The 19,949-nt window shown below is 58.7% G+C and overlaps 1 protein-coding gene across 1 annotated transcript in view; it reads left to right on the top strand.

Annotated features, from left to right (window-relative positions):
* Positions 1-8,204: 8,204 nt before the first annotated feature.
* Eng (endoglin) overlaps positions 8,205-19,949 on the top strand; it is a 31,720-nt gene continuing 19,975 nt past the window's right edge. Inside the window, exons 1-2 of the mRNA XM_046451281.2 lie at positions 8,205-8,618; positions 17,076-17,227. Coding sequence (XP_046307237.1) covers positions 8,228-8,618; positions 17,076-17,227 — 543 coding nt within the window. The 5' untranslated portion in view covers positions 8,205-8,227. The remainder of the gene's footprint in view (positions 8,619-17,075; positions 17,228-19,949) is intronic.

Below are 19,949 nucleotides of genomic sequence, written 5' to 3'. Positions count from 1 at the left end.
TCAGCCTCCCCAGCCGCTGGGATGACAGGCGTGAACCACCGTGCCTGGCCTCCCGTGTGGCCTCTAGATGACTCGTAACACCCAAGACAGCGCAGGGGGCCTCCTAAATGGCTGAACTGCGTGGTGTCCGGATGAAGGATGGAGGAAAAGAAATCTGTCCGTGTTTAGCAAGGATCTGATTTTTTTCCCAAATGCTTTCCATTCCCAGTTGGTTGAGTCCATGGACAAAGAACCTGTGCTGGCCGGGGATGAATTATCCTCTAATTATCTGTCATCTGTCTATCAATCGTCTCCTAGGGGGCTGGGGATGAGGCTCAGGGGCTGGGGATGTGGCTAAAGTGGTAGTGTGCTCGCCTGGCATGCGTGCGGCCCGGGTTCGATCCTCAGCACCACATACAAACAAAGATGTTGTGTCCGCCAATAACTAAAAAATAAATATTAAAATTCTCTCTCTCTCTCTCTCTCTTAAAAAAAAATGGAAAACTGATGTAAACAGCCAAAACCATCCAATTTCTGAATATCTTCTACACAAAATACTGATTCCATGTCTAAATTAAAAAAAAAATCGTCTCATAGATATGAATCCAGATTCCTCTTTGCTGAAAACTTCAGTCTACAGTTAAAACCCGCAGTCACCTCCCCCCCCCGCCCCCGCCCTCACCCCCACTGCCCCTCCCCTGCCCCAGAGCCTGGGGTGTGCCTATCCCTCAGCCCGCAAACATTCTGGAGCACCTGCCATGCTGGTCACAGAGGCTCATAAGCCCCCAGGCTGCTGCCATGCGGTTCCCAGAGCAGGGGAAACCCACGGGCACAGGATCCCCTGCTGCGACTCAACCAGACCAGAGGTCAGAGGGACCCAGCAGCAGGGGATCCCTTGAGCTGGAGCTCTGGGGCCTTGAAGGTAGCGGCAGTTCAATACAGGACAGACGGCACAGAAAGACAGTGGGACAGTCCTGTAGAGCCTAGCAGTGGAGAAGTCCTGTTGGTGTGCGAGGGTTGAGGCTCAGGGGGCCGTGCGAGAGCAGGAGACAAACCAGGCGTGTTGTAGGGTGCAGACCTGAAAGGACTTGAATGCTGACTCGAGTGTCTGACTTTTCTCCTAAGGGCAATGGGAGTCTCAGAAAGAGGTGGTTTTAGCTGAACAAGTGGTGCACACCTGTAATCCCAGCTACGTGGGAGGCTGAGGCAGGAGGATCACAAGTTGGAGGCCAGCCTCAGAAAGTTAGGAGACACAGTCTCAAAAATAGATACATTAATTGATTAAATTAAAAGGACTGGGGGACATAGCTCTGTGGCAGAACACCCCTAAATAATAAGAAAATAAAGAGGGCTGGGGTGCGGCTCAGTGGTAGAGCATGCACCCAGCTTGCACAGGGCTCTGGCTTGATTCCAGCACCGCACACACACACACACACACACACACACACAAGTGATTTATGTTTTTGTTTGTTATTTTAACAAAGACATCAAACAAACTGAGAAAAAAAAATGGAATGAATATCCACGAAACCATCACCAACGTTTGGCAAGTGGCACTTCTCCTCTCTTCCTTGTTCTACTTTTGCCGAAGGGTTGTACAGTAAGTAAAAGCTGTGAAGAAATGTCCCCCCTGCAATGTGGCTTCAGGATGCCTCTCTGAAGACTAAGAGCCTTCCCTAAGTCACCATGGACGGCTGGGTCAGCACGGTCACTGTGTCACCCACGCTTAGTCCTGTGCAATTTTTTCCAGTTTCCCAAACGGTGTCTGTAGCTGGTTTGTTGAAACCAGGACCATTTAGTGACACTGGGCAAATCTCTCTCTCTCTCTCTCTCTCTCTCTCTCTCTCTCTCTCTCTCTCTCTGCTGCCAGTGGAATCTGGGGCCTTCCACATCCTAGAAAGATGCTCGACCACCAAGCCTCCTCTCCAGTCCTTTTTTAAATTTGATTCTGAGTCAGGGTCTTGCTGTTTGCCCAGGCTGACCTTGAACACGAGACCCTCCTGCCTCAGCCTTTCAAATGGCGTCCCTCTCCTTTAATCTGGGACAGCAGGGAAGGGACCAGTTGTCTTAGGACAAGTCCTCTTCCGGCTCGCCTCCTGCTCCCTCCTGGGGCCCTTTAACTTGCTCCTCATCCTTGTCCTCCCTGGGGACGGGCAGGAGTTGGAAAGGCCGCGCAGGTTCAGGTTAAGCCTAAGGGACAAGGAGGACGGGGGTTCGGAGCAGGCGGGAGGCGGGTGGGCGGCTCATGCAGTCTCCCCGGGAGCTGTTTGGGCTGCGCTGGGGGCTGGACCCGGGGCTGCTGGACCACGGCCACATCCCCAGCCCCTTTTAGCTTTCACTTCAAGATGGGATCTCGCCGACTTGCTGAGACTGGCCTTGAACTTCAGCCTCAGGCGCAGGGGCTGACCGGGCAGGTCTGGGTGGGATGGTGGCGCCCAGCCACTGGTCCTCAGGCCACAGCGGCTGCTCTGCGGCGGCTCAGGAAGACAGTGTCAGCGAGGAAGGACCAGAGGGGCCAGGGAAGCAGGAGGAGGGTCCTTCCTGGGGTCGGCTGTGCATCCCCGCGGACTGAGGTGGGCGTGGCAGGTATGGGTCGAGAGGTCCTTGATGAAGTCACTCTTCTGGTTTCTAGGGACACTTCTGGCGTGGCTTGTTCCAAGGTGCGGGGACATTCTAAGAAGCAGGAGGAATTGATGCCTCTATGACGGGGAGTCTCGGCGAGGGCGTGCTCCTGGGCAGGGCTTGCTGGGGTGGTGGCCTTAGATGCCCCCCGGACTGCACCTCCATGTCTTGGCCTCTGGGGTCCCAAGGGCCGTGGCCGGAGGCACTGAAGTGGGAGAGGAAGGAAGCTGGGAGCAGAGGAGGCCAAGGCTGTCGCCTCCCAGCCGCAAGAGGGGCCTCGAGTAAACAGGAAGGCCTGGCGGCTCCACGCTGGGGGGGCTCTGGAAGGGTGGGGGCCAGGAGCCCGACTGGACTTGCGCGGCCTGTGAGCACAGGCTTCCTCTCTGGGGAAGGGGGCCCAGAGAGGTTGAATGGCTTGCCCAGGTCACACAGCGGGCTAGACCCGTGCTGGCCTTGCTGGCTCTGGCTTCCTTCCTGGGGGCCAGGTGTCCGACCTGTGTTGCCCCGTGACTTACCCAGTGTCAGCCCCTCTCGAGCCTCAGTTTCCCTTTCCATGAACCCAGAGTCCTTACAACTCAGTGGTTCTGGAACCCTGGCCCAGTGGACCGTCTGCCCCCTAGATGGGGCCGTGTCATCAGGAGGGCCACCATTGCCCAGGGTCTGGAGGCAGTAGGTTCCTAGGCCTCTTCCCTGGGGAAGACTGCTTGGGGGGCTCTGCTCTTCCAGCACAGAGCAGCATACAGGGGGACCCCTGGGATCAGCCTGGATTCTTGGAGAGACACTCCCCTTCTTCAGAGACCCCGTGCCTGGGCCCAGAATGCCACCTGCCATGCCCCGGGAACTCAGGGTCATCACCTAGGAAACCTGGGCTGTCAGCCAGCATCATTTATTCCACAAGCATCTACTGAACACCTGCCAAGGGCCAGGTACTTCTCCAAGTGATGGGATCCTTCCTTTATGACCCTTCTGTTGTAGAAGAGGAGACACACAGAACGTCTGCATGTCAGCTGGTGATACGCCACCCAGAGTGGCTAGCAGGAGGAGAGGCCATTTTAAATGGTCTGGGAAGGCCTCTCTGACCTTGTGATGTTTGATCAGAGACTTAAAGGGTGAGGGAGCAAGCCCCACAGCTACAGAGTGTTCAGGGAGTAAAGCAGCACATGCCAAGGCCCTGAGGTGGGCAGATGCTTGGCATCTTCAGGGAACAGCCATGGGCCAGTGTGGCTGGAGTGGGGTGAGCCAGGGGGAGAAGAGCAGGTGAGTTTGAAGAGGGGCAGGGGAGCTCACTGGCCATTTGAGAACCCACTCTGGCTTTTACTCTGAGTGAGGTGCCAGTGGAGGGCAACAGGGCAGAGTGGGGTGGAGCCTGACTTGGCTGGAACAGGTTCCCTGGCAGAATGGAGAAATGTCGGGGCAAAGGAAGGGGCAGGCAGAGCTTGGTAAGGAGACAATGGCAATATTCCCAGAGGACAGTGGCCATGGGGGATAAGAAGCCGCCAGGGTCCGCAAACCTGGAGACCTGGGGGCTTGAGGGAGCACCTGCCAGGGCGCGGGGGGCGGGGGCGAGGGAGTCAGAGTTGATTCCAGTGAACGGGGCCCAGCCCAGAGGAGGAGACCCAAGTGAGCACATCCCAGAGAGGGACGGAGCCCAGAGGTGGGCATGTGAGGTCGGAGGCGACCAGCCGGGACGACAGATGGGATGTGAGGCTGTTTACCTGGCTGAGGTCACCAGAAATAGCACGTCCCAAACGTCAGCAGGAACAGGAATCCCCCGGGGACCTTGAGAAAATGCAGGTCTGACGCAGGGCCTGAGGGTCTGCCCTGTACCGAGATCTGGAAGATGGCCTGCGACCAGGCTGCGGGCCACCCGCCTCCCCTTGCGGAGCTTACAGCCAAGACCCGCTGGTGGGCGCAGGGAGGGCTCGAGTCCCAAAGGTCCAGACAGGTCACACGTCCTCCCGTTATCAGCCTGAGCCCGGGATTATTTGTCTCGCGCTGGGACATGACGTCAGGGTCGTAAAGGTCTGAGAAAACCTGATTTGGGAGTGAGAGTCAACAGAGAAGGGAAGGGGCTCAGGAGCCATCTGGGGCCGGGTGAGGAAGAGCCGGTGAAGATAGAGATAAGGTGAGCAGGGAGGTGGGAGGGAAACCGGGACAGAATGTTCTAGAAGTCAAGGGAAGAAAAGCTGGGGTCTGCGTTATTTTCTCCCTCTCCCTCTCCTCAGCCCACGGCCTTGCACACCTGAGACTGTCCCTCCACTGTGAGGTGGGGACATGACGGTCCTGGCCCACTGGGGTGGCTGTGAAGTGGCACTTGGCACAGGGACAGCAGACACGTGGTGGAGTGGTTCCTGTTCTTGTTTGGCCATCTGCACTCCTCCAGGCCAGGAGGCTGCCCTCCCATTGTGCAGAAGAAGAAACTGAGGCCCAGAAACTAGAAAGGTCTTGCCCGGGGCCCCGGCCCGCGCAGGGCAGCGCCGGGTATCCAGACCCCCGTCCACCTCTCTCTTCCCTCTGACCGTGTGGATCTGGCCCTGCTGTTGTCAACAGCCCCTGGCTCCAGGCCCGTGCTGGAGCCGGACAGCCGCCCGGGGGTCCCTGGGGGCCGCCTGGAATTCCTTCGGTGGCCAGGGGCCAGGGTAGACGTGCTGCATCCCTTCCTGCGGCCCAGGCCTCCCAGCCGGCCGGGAGGAGGAAGGAGCAGCATGTGAGCATCTGCCCACGGTGGGGCCCAGGCGCAGGCCTGGCCGGTGGCCATGTGTCCCCTGGCGTGTGGATGGGCGGCACCTGAAGACATCTGTACCAGAGCCCCAGCAGGAAACAGATGGCACGCTCCCTGGGGGCCTGGGGAGGGGGCTCTTCCCACAGGTGTGGGCAGGGTGTCGGGACCACAAGGGACTGTGTGGACCCCGGGCTGGCAATGGCCTGGGGCGGGGCCACCGTCAGCCTGAAGGGCGAGGACAGGAGCTGATTACCCCTAGAGGGCCAGCCCAGGCCACCGGGGCCAGGGATCTGCTGGGACCCTGCAGGCAGGGCCTGAGGGTGGGGGCCCTTCTGCTCTTCTCTCCGACCGTCGGGGTGGGGTGGGTGGGAAGGTGGGTGTCCCCAGGATGGAGAGTGCCTGTGGGGACAAATGGAGGACGGTAGCCCGAGGTGGCCCTGGTCACAGGCCACCTGAGCACTAAGCTCTCTGGGGTAGAACAGCCGGCCCCGGTCAGGCCTCTACTGCCAGGAGCAAGGCTGTGCTCCCTGCCTCAGTTTCCCCGACCCTCACCCCTGCCCCAGCTTCCAGGGACCTCACGCTTCCCACAAATATATCTCCTGGGCAGAAGGCCCTGGGCTCTGTGAGGGACGCAGCGGTGGAGAGGACACCAAGGTCCCTGCCCCCCTGGGACTTCAGTGGAAGGCAGACACCCGGAACCCCACCCAGGCTAGGGCGCTCAGGAGCTAGAGGTGACCTGCCCTCCTCGGCCAGCCCTCCAGCTCCCGGGGCTCCCGATCTCTTCCCCTGGTCAGGGCTCAGGCCCTTTGGGGCCTACTGGATTTCTCTCCTTGGTTTTCTGCCAGTTTCTTCTTGTGTCTACCTTGAATCTCTCCTGCTTTCTCTGCAACCCTCTGGGTGCTGTGTAGAGTCTGGTGAGGTAGACTGTGCAGTGTGCAAAGAAGGGGGGAGGTTCGAGGGGTCCCTGGTACCGCCCGACACCCCACCTAGACAGCGATGTCCCCACCCTGTGATACCCCAGTCCCTGCACTCGCTCCAAACAGGCTCAGGCAGAGGTGGCGGGGAAGGCGGCCAGCCTGGCGCCGGGCGGCCCTGGGGTCTCCAGGTCCCAGCCAGGGTTCACTTAAATCTCAGGGATCCTCAAGTTCCCGTTCTGTGAAAGGAGGGCCTACTGCACCCGGCGGTGGCTGGGAGGACTCGGGGCTGATAAGGTGAACGCCTAGGGCGGGCCGGGCACCTAGGGCTCAGCCCCAGGGCTGGGTTAACTGTCCCCTGACCCCGCTGGGGCCTGGGGAACCTCAAGCCCCCGTCCTTCCTCACTAAGCAGCGTCTGCCTCGAGGTGCCCTCTGCTCTGCCTCCACGGGGCGGCCAAAGGCAGGGGGCCGCCACCACCCACGTGGCCTGCCTGCCAGGAGGGGACCCTTGACCCCCGCGCCCATGCTGCAGGGAGCTGGCTGGAGAGCAACCCTCCCGACCCACCCGGGCAGCCACACCCGGCCTTCCTGCCCTGTCATCTCCCTCGGAGACCAGCTCCTGGCCTGCTCTGGTCACTGGGGCAGGCCAGCAAGCGGGGGAAGGGCCCGGGCCAACCCCTGCCCAGTGGCTCCCAGGGCTCCAGCCTTCTCCCTCCCGGGCCTTCACTTCTCCGTCTGTGATGAGGACGGGCACAGAGGGAAGGTGACCCTGGCTTCCTCTCACTGTGGTCCTGCACCCAGAGCCCAGCTCGGCCAGCATGCTTCAGCTCAAGAACACTCCGTGACTCCCAGTGTTCCCTCAGGATAAAGTCCAGACATCCAAGGCCCTTCCAGAGCAGAGTCAGAGTCTCCCTGTCCCCACCACACCCCTGCTTGTCCCACAGTAGTCTGACAACTTCCTGCCTCTGTCCTTTGCCCAGGCTGGTCCCCCAGGCTGATACACCCTCCTCGCCCCTCTTTTCTGGCCAACTCACCCAGCGCCCTCAAAGGGCGGGCCTACATGCCACCCTCCGGGGCAGCTCAGGCTTCCCCCTCTGGCTCTCCTGGGCCCGTGATTGGCACCATGGCAGACATATAGTAGGTTCTTACGATTTGCAGAGAGAACGTGGGGCAGATCTGGGATCGTACCCTGGTTCCGGGAGCACAGTGCATGAGCACCTCCTGCATACCAGCCTAGGGCTCCGCACCCTAGTGCCCCGACCCTGGAGACCTCACCACAGCTGGGAGAAGGTGGCACCAGGAGGCTGGGGGTCGAGGGCCCGGCACTCCCAGCTCAGAGCAGGTTTGACTCCTGGGCCAGCGGACTTCAGAAATGTCCTGAAAGTTGGTGTCTCCTTGGTTTGGGCCTGTCTTTTGCCCGTGGGGCAGTGGGTGGTTAGACACAAAATGTGTGGCCCGGGCAGGTCCTCTGTTCTCTCTGGGCCCAGAGACCCCAAGCCCCAGCTGATTTGCTGACAGCGTGAAACGTTCCTTCCCCATCTCAGGCCCTAAACAAGGGTAGCCGCCCAGTGCATTTCGCAGACTGGCTTTGGTGCCCAAGACCTGTGGGAACCCCGGCCGCACCACACTCCCCCAGTAGCTCTCTCCTCTCCTCGGGTTTCTGATCTGCAAAATGGGAACACCCAGCCTGTGGGTTGCGAGTGCCCACGGGCGGGTGGCTTCAGCCAAGGCCTGGTCCCTGAAAGCGCACCTCTGGGGCTGTGGGCTGACTGTTCATTTGTGGGGTGGCCAGATGACCCCCACAGAGTGCATCTGGGGTGTGTGGGGAGATGAGCCTGGAGCTGGGCCCTCCCCCACACCGCCTCCCCCATCCCAGGGCCCCCCACCCAGCGACAAAGCCTGTGGCACTTCCTCTACCCGCCTGGCAGGCCGCCTGGCCCGGCCCCTTCTCTAAGGAAGCGCATTTCCTGCCTCCCTGGGCCGGGCTGGATGAGCCACAGCTCCGCACAGCGAGGGTCAGACCCCAGCTTCCATCCGCGCCGCGTCCCCGGCCAGGCCTGCTGCTGTCCACGCGAGCCCGGCACCCTCTCCCCGCCACCGGTCGGCCAGGAGCCCCGGCCCGGTTTTAATTCTCTTGTCCACTTCTCCTGCCCCTTGGCCACCACCCCAGAAGGCTGGAGCAGGGACGTCGTTGCTCCGGCCGCCTGCTCCCCTCGGGTCCCCGTGCGAGCCCACGCCGGCCCCGGCGCCCACCTGCAGCCCTGCCCCTGGACACTGGATAAGGCCCAGCGCACAGACTGCCGGGTGGACAGCATGGACCGCGGAACGCTCCCCCTGGTCACTGCCCTGCTGCTGGCCGCCGGCAGTTTCGGCCCCACGAGTAAGTGCCCAAGGACCTGGGTGGGGAGGCCCAGCCCCAGGCCCAGCCCCAGGTGTCCCGGCCTCCCACACGTGCTCGGCTCAAGCTCAGGGAGCCTTCCTGGTGGTTTTGGGAGAGGGGGACCAACAATCCCAGTTTGCTGACACTAAGGGGTTTCTCGGGGGGAGGGACTTTCAGCATTAATGTTTTGGACAAAGTAGGGCAAGTTATCTATCTTGACCTTGATCCCTGGGTTCTGTCCCCCCTGCTGTGTCCAGCTCTGCCCTGGAAGTCCAGGTTCCAGAATGCTGCGCAGCCCAGGAGGGTTCCCAACCCTCTCTGGGCCTTGAGCTTCCCATCTAAGGAATGTGTGGGAATGATCTCGGGTTCTGCGTTCAAACCTCACCTTGTTACTTCCTTGAAGTGTGATTTGGGAGTCCACCTTTGGGCCTCTGAGCGAAGTGTGGTGGGTAACAAAGTTCCCCTCCGGGCTGTGGCGAAAGTGGGGTGAGCTCTTGCTTGCTGGAGGTGTCTGTTATCGTCACTGCTGTTGTTTGGTTACTAGCTGTGAATTCCTCTACTGTCCCGGGGGGTCTTTCGGGTGCCCAGGCCAAGACTGCAGTCCCTGCTCTCCCGTCTCCCTCTCCTGCTCCCCAAGAGGGTGCAGACCTGGGCCAGGGTTCTGCTGGGGCTCCTTGGCCTGGGGTTTTCTCAAAGGGTCATGACCCATGTGGCCTTCAAAACTGACCAGAGGAGAGGTCCTGAGGAGTGGCTGATCCCCGGCCCGTGCCCCACTCTGTGGACCCCTGCTACCCCTCACCCTGGCCCCTCACCCACCCGTGCACCATCCAGGGGCTTCCTCACAGGTCTCGGGGGAGGCCAGCAGGGAGCCGAGAATGGGAGAAGGGGTGGGGGGCAGAGGCAGTTTCAGACACCCCCTCCCCACCTCCTTCACCCCCCCCATTTTGTTAATTTTGTTAATTCATTATTTCCGTGGTCCTGGTGGTGGAGCCTAGGGCCTCACACATGCTGCACGAGCTGCACGCTGAGCCACATCCCAGCCCAACCCAGGATCCTCAAGTCCCTAACAGTCGAGCTCCTGCGACCTCACTGATAGACTAGAAACGGAGTCTCAGAGACACTAAGGGACTTGGCAGGGATTTGACTCCGGGCCTGTGGTTACCCAGAACATTTGCTCCCCACCATGTATGATAGGGGAACCCTACTTGGTAAGGGTCCCCATGGCCCTGCAAGATGGTTGCCATTGTCACCGCATTTCGTAGAAGAGAAAATGGAGGCATTGACCTGCCAAGTCCGCAGAGCTGAGACAGAGGCCCACCTGAGCTCCAGGATGTGCCTCCAGCGCTCTTCCTCTTCCTGCTTAGAAGAAGTCCCGCGCTGCTCGGGCCTGGTTTTATGGGATCAAAGGCAGTGACGCGGGGCAGAGGGTCAGCAATGGAGGTGGGTGGGCGAGACCTGGTCCGCAGCACCTGTCCGTCCCCTCGGGGTGTGCACACGCCCTCGGGGCTGACTCCAACCTCATCTCGCCTGTCAGAGAGGGGTGGCAGAGCTCAGGGGCACCATGACCTGGGACTTGCCCACAGACTCTAGGTGCAAATGACCTCAGGGCCATAGGAATAAATAAGCAGAGTAAAATAACTAGGAGGGAATTTTGATATTTATTACCTTTTGCAAAATATACAATTTCCTGAATTATAAGTTTGTATAATTTAAGTTTTAATAAAGTCACGTGTAATGACCATTTTGCAAAATGGGAATGGTATCCACCTGCTCCCGGGAAGAGCAGGGTCAGGACCCCTGGGCTCACTGGCTTAAGGGCGTCACGAGCATCCAGCCTGGCTCACTCGCAGTCTGGGCCACCGGGACCCACCATGGAGGGCAGATGGGGGCCTGGGCCAGGGCAGACCCAGATCTCCAGCGGCAGAGGGCAAGCAGGCACTGTCATTCAGATGGAGGGGATGAAGGCCAGCTCTGATCCGGGTCGGTACGTCTTTGTATGCCCCAGCCAGTGGACACTGGACGCCACCTCAAAGTCCATCAACAGGGCCCTGTTCAATAAATCATGAAGCGGTGGGACATGATGGGCGGGCGGATCTGTGCATCTGCGGCCGGGGCTGGATAGACAGGTGTCTGGAACAGGCTGCTAGGAGCCCCTCAGCAATTCCATTCCTCTACAACAGAAGGGTGATAATGCCTAGGGAAAATTCTGGAAGGATGTCCACCCATGTGACTATTCTGCACCGTGGGGGACTTCCTCAGACACATTTTTCTGTCATGTTGATTTTTATTTTTTAAGAACAAGCATGTAGAGATTTTTAAAGAGCCTTTAACCTTCTGTTTGCTTCAGTCTGCCCCTCGAAGAAAGGAGACGGGGGTGGAGGGCTGGGAGGGTAGCCCAGTGGTCAAACACTTGCCTGGCCGTGTGGGGCCCTGGGTCCACCCCAGCCCACAATCAATAAAGAAGGAAAAAAAATGGAAGAAAAGTCAAGAGTAAAGAAAATAGGCAAGAAAGAAACCAATCACCTCAAACTCCCAGGCACGGGGAGAGATTGGTGAGTTGCTGACTGCTCTCTGTTGAGATTTTATTTTTAATATTTATTTTTAATTTTTATTTTTTTTAAGGTGGACACAATATCTCCATTTTATTTTTATGTGGTGCTGAGAATCGAACCCAGTGCCTCACACATGCCAGGCGAGCGCACTACCACTTGAGCCACATCCCCGGCCCTGTCTGTTGAGATTGTTAAGATAATTTTAATCCAGGCAGATTAATATTTGGGGGTCTTGGGTACCCTTCTTGTGTCCCCAGAGGTTTCCATGTTGTCCTGTGGGCTCCATACGCATCCCTATTGCAGTTCTAGAATATTCTGTCCCTCCCACGTGCCATCGTTTGCCCAGTGACTCCCTCATTGGTGACTATTTAGGTGTTTTCCCTTCGTTTTAGTTATAAATACCACCGAGGCACGTTTGGGTTCGTGCACTCTTCCTGTGTTTCGGGTTATTTCCCTTGGATGGGGTCCCAGGAGCGGGTGCCGGGCCGGCCGAGCTGGGTGGCTGGATGGAGCAGTGTTTCCGAAGCAGAAGCAGCGTGTGAGGGTTTGCCCGAGGACGGGGCAGAGCTGTGCCTCGGGGCCTCCGTGTGCTGGCCACCTGGCAGGGTCTGGGACTCGTGGCAGAGCAGATGGTGACACAGGACAGACACGCTCTTCTTCCAGCTGGACTCTGGGGCAGGTCCGCACTTGCCAGGGGAGAGGGTGGAGAGGAGCAGTGTGAGCTGGGCGTGCGGCCTGGGGGGTAGCCATGTGACCACGAAGACTGTCCCACGCCTCCCACTGAGGGACAGAGGGACTGGCTCCGGGTCGCCTGTGAGTCTTCCCTGGGCCCTTGGAAGACAGGCCTGGTCCCTTCACTCCATTTTTGGTGGATCTAGGTGAGAGGGGGACGACTAACTCTCCTGTGACCTCAGAGAAGGACATCGAGTTTCTCTCCGAGTGACAGCTCCAGGTCCCGGCCCCAGCAGCCTGCTCCAGAGCCCAGCTTCTGCCCCTCACCTCTGGCGTTGGGGCTCTGAGGACTGGGAGACCTGGTCGCCCTGGCCCTGGGCACCCCCAGGCTTCGGGGCACCAGTTCTATAGCCTGAGGGGGACCCACATCCAGGGCTGGGCCGGCTTCGACCCCTACGCGGGGTGGGGTGACGAGATACACCGCTGACACTCAGGCCGGGCTTACTGTATGCCTGCGCAGCTCTGGCTATATGTATGCACTGTGAGGCAGCCTCTGCACCCTGAGCCCTGAGCACCCAGAGGAGATGGACCAGGCAGGGAGGGGAGGTCACCAGAAAGGGGCAGCTGGGGCGTGAGCCCTGGGCCTAACCACTGCACCGCACTGCCTCAAGGGAGCCCATCCACAAGCTTCCTGTGGCCCAATGGTCACCCCACCCCTGCTCCTGTCCCCAGGATGGCCCTCCCACCTCGGGCACAACCCTGGGGCCCTGCCTCAACCCTCAGTGGCCCCTCAGCACCCTGCCCTCTCTTCTGCCTCATCCCCAGAAGGAACCTTGGAGCACGGAGCCCAGGGCAGCTTGGAGCGGGTCCTGTTCCTTCCTTCTTCTCCCTGCCCTGGACCACAGGGGGACTGAGTCCTAGTACAGCGGAGGGACTTGCTGCCAGTCCTCCAGCGAGTGAGAGGCAGGCCCCACCAACCCGTTCCTCACGTGAGCGCAGCCTGCCTGGGCTCCAGTGACCGGGACGCAGCGTGGGTGGCACTTGCCCCAACCTGGAAAAGCTCACCAGGAGTGCAGACGCACAGACGGTCAGAACAACACACCTGGGTGCGTGTGGTTCTGGAAGGGCCACCAGGCACTGGGGCACCAAGGACAGGAGGGGTCGTTCCAGTGAGACTCTCACCACAGGGTTTGAAGATGAAGAGAAGTGGGCCAGGGGCCAGCCCCAGGGTGATTATTAGTCTGAGAAAGGCCATGTTGAGAACAAGGAGAAAGCTGGGTGTGGAGGGAAAGCCTGTGTCCCCACTGACTGTGTTTGCCTAATTGTGATGGCAGTTGCCGGGTCCTGAGTGCCCTCCATTCGTCAGGAGCCAATGTGGCATTGTGTGTCTGTCACCTTAGGGACATGCTCACCGCTTCCTTGGGGAAGGTATCAAGCTTGTGGTCCAGGTAGCATCACTGAGGAGTGGAAAGGCAGCTGGAAGGTGGCAGATTCAGGATCAGAGGTTCTGGTTGTAGTTGGACTCGATATCTTTATTTTATTTATCTATTTTTTGTGGTGCTGAGGACCGAACCCAGGGCCTCACTCAAGTAAGGCAAGCGCTCTGCCACTGAGCCCCAGCCCATCCCCAGATCCCTGGTCTTCCTAACTCCCCACTTTGGGTTGCCAGACGTGAACTTGACCCTACAGGTGTTGGGAAACTGTGGGAAAGACGGGAGTAGAGGGGAGTGGAGGCCTCACTCGTGGCTGAGAAATCTGTGAGGTTGCAATGCACCCTGAAAGGAGTGAAGGGTGGTGGGGAACTGAAGAGGAGACAGATTTCTCTGCAAAGAAGGACCTTGTTAAAAGGTATCTGCCCTGAGCCAGATGTGCTGGCACATGCCTGTCATCCCTGCGGCATGGGAGGCTGAGGCAGGAGGATCACAGCTTAGCCAGGCCAGAAGCAATTTAGCTAGGCCCTGTCTCAAATTAAAAAATAAAAAGGGCTGGAAATGTGGCTCAATGGTTAAGTGCCTCTGGGTTCAATCCCTGGCACTCACCTTCCTCCCCAGCAAAAAAAAAAAAAATTAGGAACAAAAGTGATCTGCCCTTGTATCGTGAGTGAGCCTTCACAGCAGTGGTGTCCTGAGCACCTGTGGCCACTCAGGTTACTGCATCCAGTGATACACAGGCATGAGGTGTATGCTGGGTGCTAGCTTGGCTGTCAGGGCTCAAGTCCAGGCTCTGCCACCTAGGCGCTGATAGCCTGGGGCAAACTCTTCGGACACCCCCCCCCCCCCCCCCCCCCCGCACTCTTCACTTTCCTCCAGTCTCTAGAGGCTGCTGCGAAGAGCAAAGAATTAACTCAGGTGGAGCCTCAAGGCAGCCCCCCAGGTGGACTCCCAGGAGCACTCAGCCATGTCCTCAGCCCTTTTTTAATATTTTTATATTTTAATTTGAGACAGGGTTTTGCTAAGTTGCTTAGGGGCCTTGCTAAGTTGCTGAGGTTGAATTGAACTTGTGATCCTCCTGCCTCAGCCTCCCCAGCCTTTGGGGTGACAGATGTGGACCACCACGCCCGGTTCCCAATAAGCATTTTGGAAGCCTCTGCAATAATGATTGTCTGCAGATGGGGAAACTGAGGCCCGGGCACTATGCAGTCTCTGGTATACTCAGCAGGAGACTCAGACTGGCTTCTGCTCTGAGCGGCCCCCCCCTGAATTCAGAGGCAGAGCTGGGATTTGACCCAGGCCATCCATCTCCAGAGCTGCTCTTCTTGCCCCCAATCCTCTGTGGCTTCCCAGAGAGGTTTGCAAAGCCCCAGAGGTGGCTATATGCTCAGGGTTAGGGAGGCCAGAGGAGGGGAGAGTGTGGGGAGGTGGCTCCAGGGTCTCTCTTGGGAGGCCGGGTCACCCAGGCCCCCAGCGGCGCCTCCTCCGACCGGGTCCCAGGAGGCCCTGGCGTTCCCTTGGTGCCAGGGGATTGTTTTCAGGCGTCTGGGCCCGCCTCGGGCTCCAGGAGACAGGCCCAGGCGTCACACTCCCTCCTGTCTCCCCATTCTCCGTCTGCGGGGTGGGGGTGGCCAGGATTCGAAAAGGCCCCAAAATAAATGGACCTCTTATCTGATCTCCCAGCCTGGCCCGTTATCTGATCATGACATAATGGCCAGGCCTGTGGCCTCTCCCGATGGCTGACGGCATGGAGGAGGTGGCCCCAGGCGGCCCCGGCAATCTAGGAGGAACTAGGGTTCCTGGAAGTCTGGGGAGCGGGCAGGGAAAGTCGGAAGGGAAGGAGGAGGCACAGCGCTGCTCTGCAGGCCAGACCCCAGGCCCCCTGGGGAGGGGTTCCAGGTCCAGCTGGTCAGCCACAGGCTGTGTCTCTGCTTCGCTGGGCCTCAGTCTCCCCATCTGTACAACCTGGGTTTGGACTAAGGAATGAGGTTCAAGCCTTGGGGGCTAGAGGGTCAGGAGTGGAGATGGCCAGAGAGGGTGCCAGCCCTGAAGCTATCGGGTTGAAGGAGACCCCAGTGATGTCCCTCCCACAGGACCCTCACCTGGAGGCTGCCCCGTCCCACCACTTCACCCCCCCTTAAGAGAGTCAGATCTTCTATAGCGACTGCAGCCAATAAAATAATTGTAATAAAAAGAGTGACCGTATGCCCAGCCCCATGGAGGCTCCCAACAACCTCTGTGTGTTATTGGGTTCTATTCTTTTTTCTTCTTCTTTTTTTTTTTTTTTTGGTCCCCGGGATTGAACCCGGGCGCTTAACCACTGAGCCACATCCGGTCCTCTTGCTTTTTTCATTTTAAAACAGGATCTTGTTAAATTGCTGAGGGCAATTCAGTAGCTGAGGCTGCCCTTGAATTTGTGATCCTCCTGCCTCAGCCTCCCGAGTCACTGGGATCACAGGCGTGTGCCACCACACCTGGCCTGGGTTCTATTCTTATTGTCATTTTACAGATCAGGAAACTGAAGGTCTTGAGCGGTGAAAGCCGTTCAGCAGAGCCACCTAGCTCATAAGCCTGGGTTCCAACCCAGGTCACCCTAACTCCAAGGACCTTGCTTGGAGCAAAAATGCCATATTGCCCAGACCCTCTGCAGTCCTGGCACATCAGGATGGGGCTAGAGGAGGCCTCGTAAAGTTTGGGTCCCCACCGTGGTCAAGGTCCTCGTCCAGAACCATCTCGCAGGACTGAGCAGCAAGACCAGTCCATGGCCGGGTGGCCATCTTCCCTCCCCTGGGCTGCGGAAAGCCGGGAAAGGTGGGGAAGGAGGCCGGGTCAGGCTGCAGACGGCGGGGTCCAGGAGAAGCCTGCCTGCCCCCCCTCCAAGCTGGCGTCGGCTGGACGTGAGGCCAGTCCCTCCGCGCCCATCTTTGATCTCCAAGAAAACAGGAAGTGAGCGCGACAAGATGGAGACACAAACTTCCAAACAGTCTCCCCTTCCCTGTCCTCCTTCCCTCCTCCAGCCCCCCCCCCTCAGCACATTCCTCAGGACGAGGTGTAGGGCCCTTCCTCTTCCTCCTCTGCCGTCAGGGCGAAATTCCATCGCTTTCCCTCAGGACCTTGGTTTCCGGGCCAGCCTCGAGGCCTGCTCTGGGGCCTCCTTCCCCCTGGGCTACCCTCGAGGCTCGCCCTGTCCCGGGGCCAGGAAACTCTCAGCCTCTTCAGAACCGGTCCCCCTGGGCCGCCTTGAGGGGGACAGCTGTGTCCCCTGTCTTGGCTCCTGCCTTCTTCAGGGTTGACCGGCCTCGAGGCCTGTTCACGGGACCCTGACCCTGGTGGGTGTCAGGTGCAGCAGGTGAACTATGGGAGTGCAGTTACATTGGAGTTTCAGATAAACCATGTAAGTTCCTCTAGTGTAAGTATAGCCCATGCAATATCTTGGGATATACTTGTAGTTTAAAAATTATTCACTGTTTATCTAAAATTCACAGTTTAACTGGCAGCTTGTCTTTGATCCGTGACCTTTGGCCTAGTAGCACTGTGACCTCAGGCAAGAGACATTTCCTCTCTGAGCCTCAGTTTTTCATCTGCGGAATGGCCTCATTGATACCTATCTCGTAGGGTGGCTGTGGAGACGTGGTGGAGCCCTGAGTGGGCGCCCGTCTCGGGTGTTGTTTCTTTGTTAGCTGCGGCAGTGCCGGGCTGGAACCCAGGCTCCCCACGTGCTAGGCCAGCGCTCTGCCCAGAGCCGCACCCAGCCTCCTGGCCTGCTTCTTATCTGTCCGTCTTCCCCTCTGCTTCTCCAACAGGTCTTGCAGAAAGTGTCCACTGTGACCTACAGCCTGTGGACCCCCAGAGGGGAGAGGTGACATACACCACCAGCCAGGTGTCTGAGGGCTGCGTGGCACATAATCCCAACGCTCTTCTTGAAGTCCACGTCCTCTTCCTGGAGTTCCCAGATGTGAGTGCCCCTGCAGGGTCAGGAGGGGCCCAGAGAGAGCTCCAGGGCCCTGGGATGAGGGTCTTCCTGTGGTCGCCCCTGCGATAGTGGTCAAGTCCTCCCTGGGGACCCAAGAGGTGGCATTTCTGGTGGCAGGGGCAATCCTTGGAGAGAACCATAAGACCTAGGTGGGGGGGCTGGGGAGAAGAGCCAGGGGGCTGAGCGGGGCTCCTGCGTCTCCAGTGAAGGGATTTGACGGCTTCTCAGGGGACTTCACGCCACTGTAGGCAGCGTGGACCTTGAAAAAGGGTTTCTTTTAGCTGAATTCCAATATTCCTCCCTGGACTGTCCCCCATCCAATGTCTATGGCCCCACTGGGCAGTGTCCAAGATCCAAAGCCAGCGAGTCCAACCTCAAGACGAACCCCACCGGGAGAGCCCTCTGAAGCCCACCTTCGGTTTGTCTGAGCCTCTTATTAACGACACGAACACACTTGTCTCTCCTTACTCCACGCTGGGGCCACGCTGGGGCCGATGTCTGCCAGGGGCTAAGCACGGTCCACGCAGAAGCCTCTCCAGGACCACCTGCCAGGGCCCACTCTCGTCCCCGCTTCCCAGAGGAAGGAACGGAGGCTAGTTTTGTGACGTAAAGAAACAGGCCCAAGGCCAGAGTTCACCCCAAATCCCCAGGGGATCCAGAGCCAAGCTGTCACCTGGCTCTTCAGAGGTCAGCCAGCTTGGGCCTGCCTGGGCTGGAGGCCACACCTGGCCCACGTGGCCTTAGGTCCTAATAGCAATTTGCAGCGTTGGCTCAGGGTAAACATGTGGCCAACCTGCCCCCAAAACTGTTGAGTTGCCTTGCATTTGTGTGGTGATAAGAAGGTGCCCAGACCACCAATATCGGGGGGCCCTGCTCCCCACCGCCTTGCCTGCCGTGAGGACTGTGGGCTTTGATAACCCCCAAGCCACAGATAGCACCAAACATATTTTATGTGTTTTTTTCCTAGGCATTGTAATTTTTTTTTTTCCAAATTTGGTAATGATATGGAAGATTGCCTTCTGTGAACTCACTTCGTTTGCTCTGATGTTTAGGTCCCCGCACCTCTTAGGGGTGACTGGGATCGTCAACTGAGGTCCACAGTCAGAGCAAGGCTACAGGTCAGAGCAGGGCCCAGCCAGGTGTCCAGGTGTATGGGAGCCAGCCAGCCAGGGCCCGGAAGACTGGAGCCCTCCCAGGGGCCCAGGTCAGGCAGGGCTTTCAGGAGGAGCAACAGGAAGAAGGGCCAGGAGTTGGCTGAGTGTGGCGGGGTGGGGAAGAGCAGAGGAGAGACCAAGGGGAGAGTCTGTCGGCGGGCTCAGCGTGTGGCAGGAGCTTGCCTTTCATCGCAGAGGAGGGCACGGAGACGGAAAAGATCTGTCACTATTAAGGAGCTTGCTCTTTGTCTATGGGCAGAGACAGTCAGTGGAGGGTTTTTACGAGTGTGGCAGTATGCCACCGTACTCACGTCGCAGTTCAAGGACCCTGGAGTTGGTGACAGAGAATCCCCCTGTCATCCCCGCCTCTTCCAGGGACCTCAGCCTGACTTATTTCTCGGAGCCAGGCTCTGAGCTCCTGTGCTCCTAGGCATAAGCGCCTGAGGAGGTGGCGGAGAGCGCAGGGGCCCAGGAGAACCACACCCAGCCCTGGATCTGTCACTGGTCACACCTTGCAGTGTACTTGGAGTGCAAGGGGTGGACCCCCACACACCCTTCTTGTCTTGAGGGTCTCACCAAGAATCACAGAGCTGCAGAACCTGACCCCAGCCTGGCATCTACTCAAGTGTGAGCCTGGGCAGGGCCAGGAGCACAGGTCCTAGCTGGGCTGCTGACGAGCGTGCCCTTGTAGTCCCAGCTATTCTGGAGGCTGAGACAGGAGGATCTTCTGAGCTCAGGAGATGGAGGCAACTTATCCAGTCACCATCTCAAAACAAAACAAAGCAACAACAACAATAAGAACTCCGTTTCTGGAGCCAGACGGTCCCCAGTAGAACTTTGGCTGACCTCTTCTGGGTCCGTCGCTATGATGGTCCCTACCTCACAAGGTTGCTCTGAGAATCCCAAGGGATCATGCAGGCAAAATACTGAGCACAGCCAGACGCAGTGGTGCCTGCCTATGATCCCAGTGACTCGGGAGGCTGAGGCAGGAGGATGACTAGTTTGAGGCCAGCCTGGGCAACTCAGTGAGACTCTGTCTCAAAAAAGAGCCCAGGGCCTGCCCAGAGCCTGCGTATGGCATGCAGTCATGGTTGTTGTTAGTATCATTGCTTCTCTCTAGGGTCTGTGTCTTCCCCGTTAACACCCCTGCAGGGAGAAGAGGCAGAGGCCAGGAATCCATTTTCAGAGAGGCTAACTGTAGTCCAGCCCCATGGAGCTGGGCCTCTGTACCAAGCTCCTTGTTCCACGATCCTGCCAAGTCCTGCACTGAGGAAGCTATGGCTTCCAAGGCACCTTCCTCCCCAGGCGGCCCCCAGCAGGGGTCCACAGCTCCACGGGCCCCTCCACCAGCTCTCACCAGATGCCTGCTCTGTGCTCCCCCTGTGTTGGGCACTGAGGATACAGAGAGAAAGGAGAGCCAGGCCCTTCCTGCCCCATGCCACTCATGGGCGGGGAGGTAGACATTGGCAGCCGTGGAATTGAGTGATGGGATCGGCAAGGGGGCAGGGGTGCAGGGGCCTGTGGGTGACTTCAGGGGACAGGGACAAACA

This window comes from Marmota monax, unplaced genomic scaffold (assembly GCF_021218885.2).
Source record: "Marmota monax isolate L192 unplaced genomic scaffold, Marmota_monax_Labrador192_F-V1.1 WCK01_AAM20220418_F8-fsc00020, whole genome shotgun sequence".
NCBI classification, from domain to species: domain Eukaryota; kingdom Metazoa; phylum Chordata; class Mammalia; order Rodentia; family Sciuridae; genus Marmota; species Marmota monax.
Note: the sequence above shows the minus strand (reverse complement) of the source record. Positions and strands in the feature narration are given on the sequence as shown.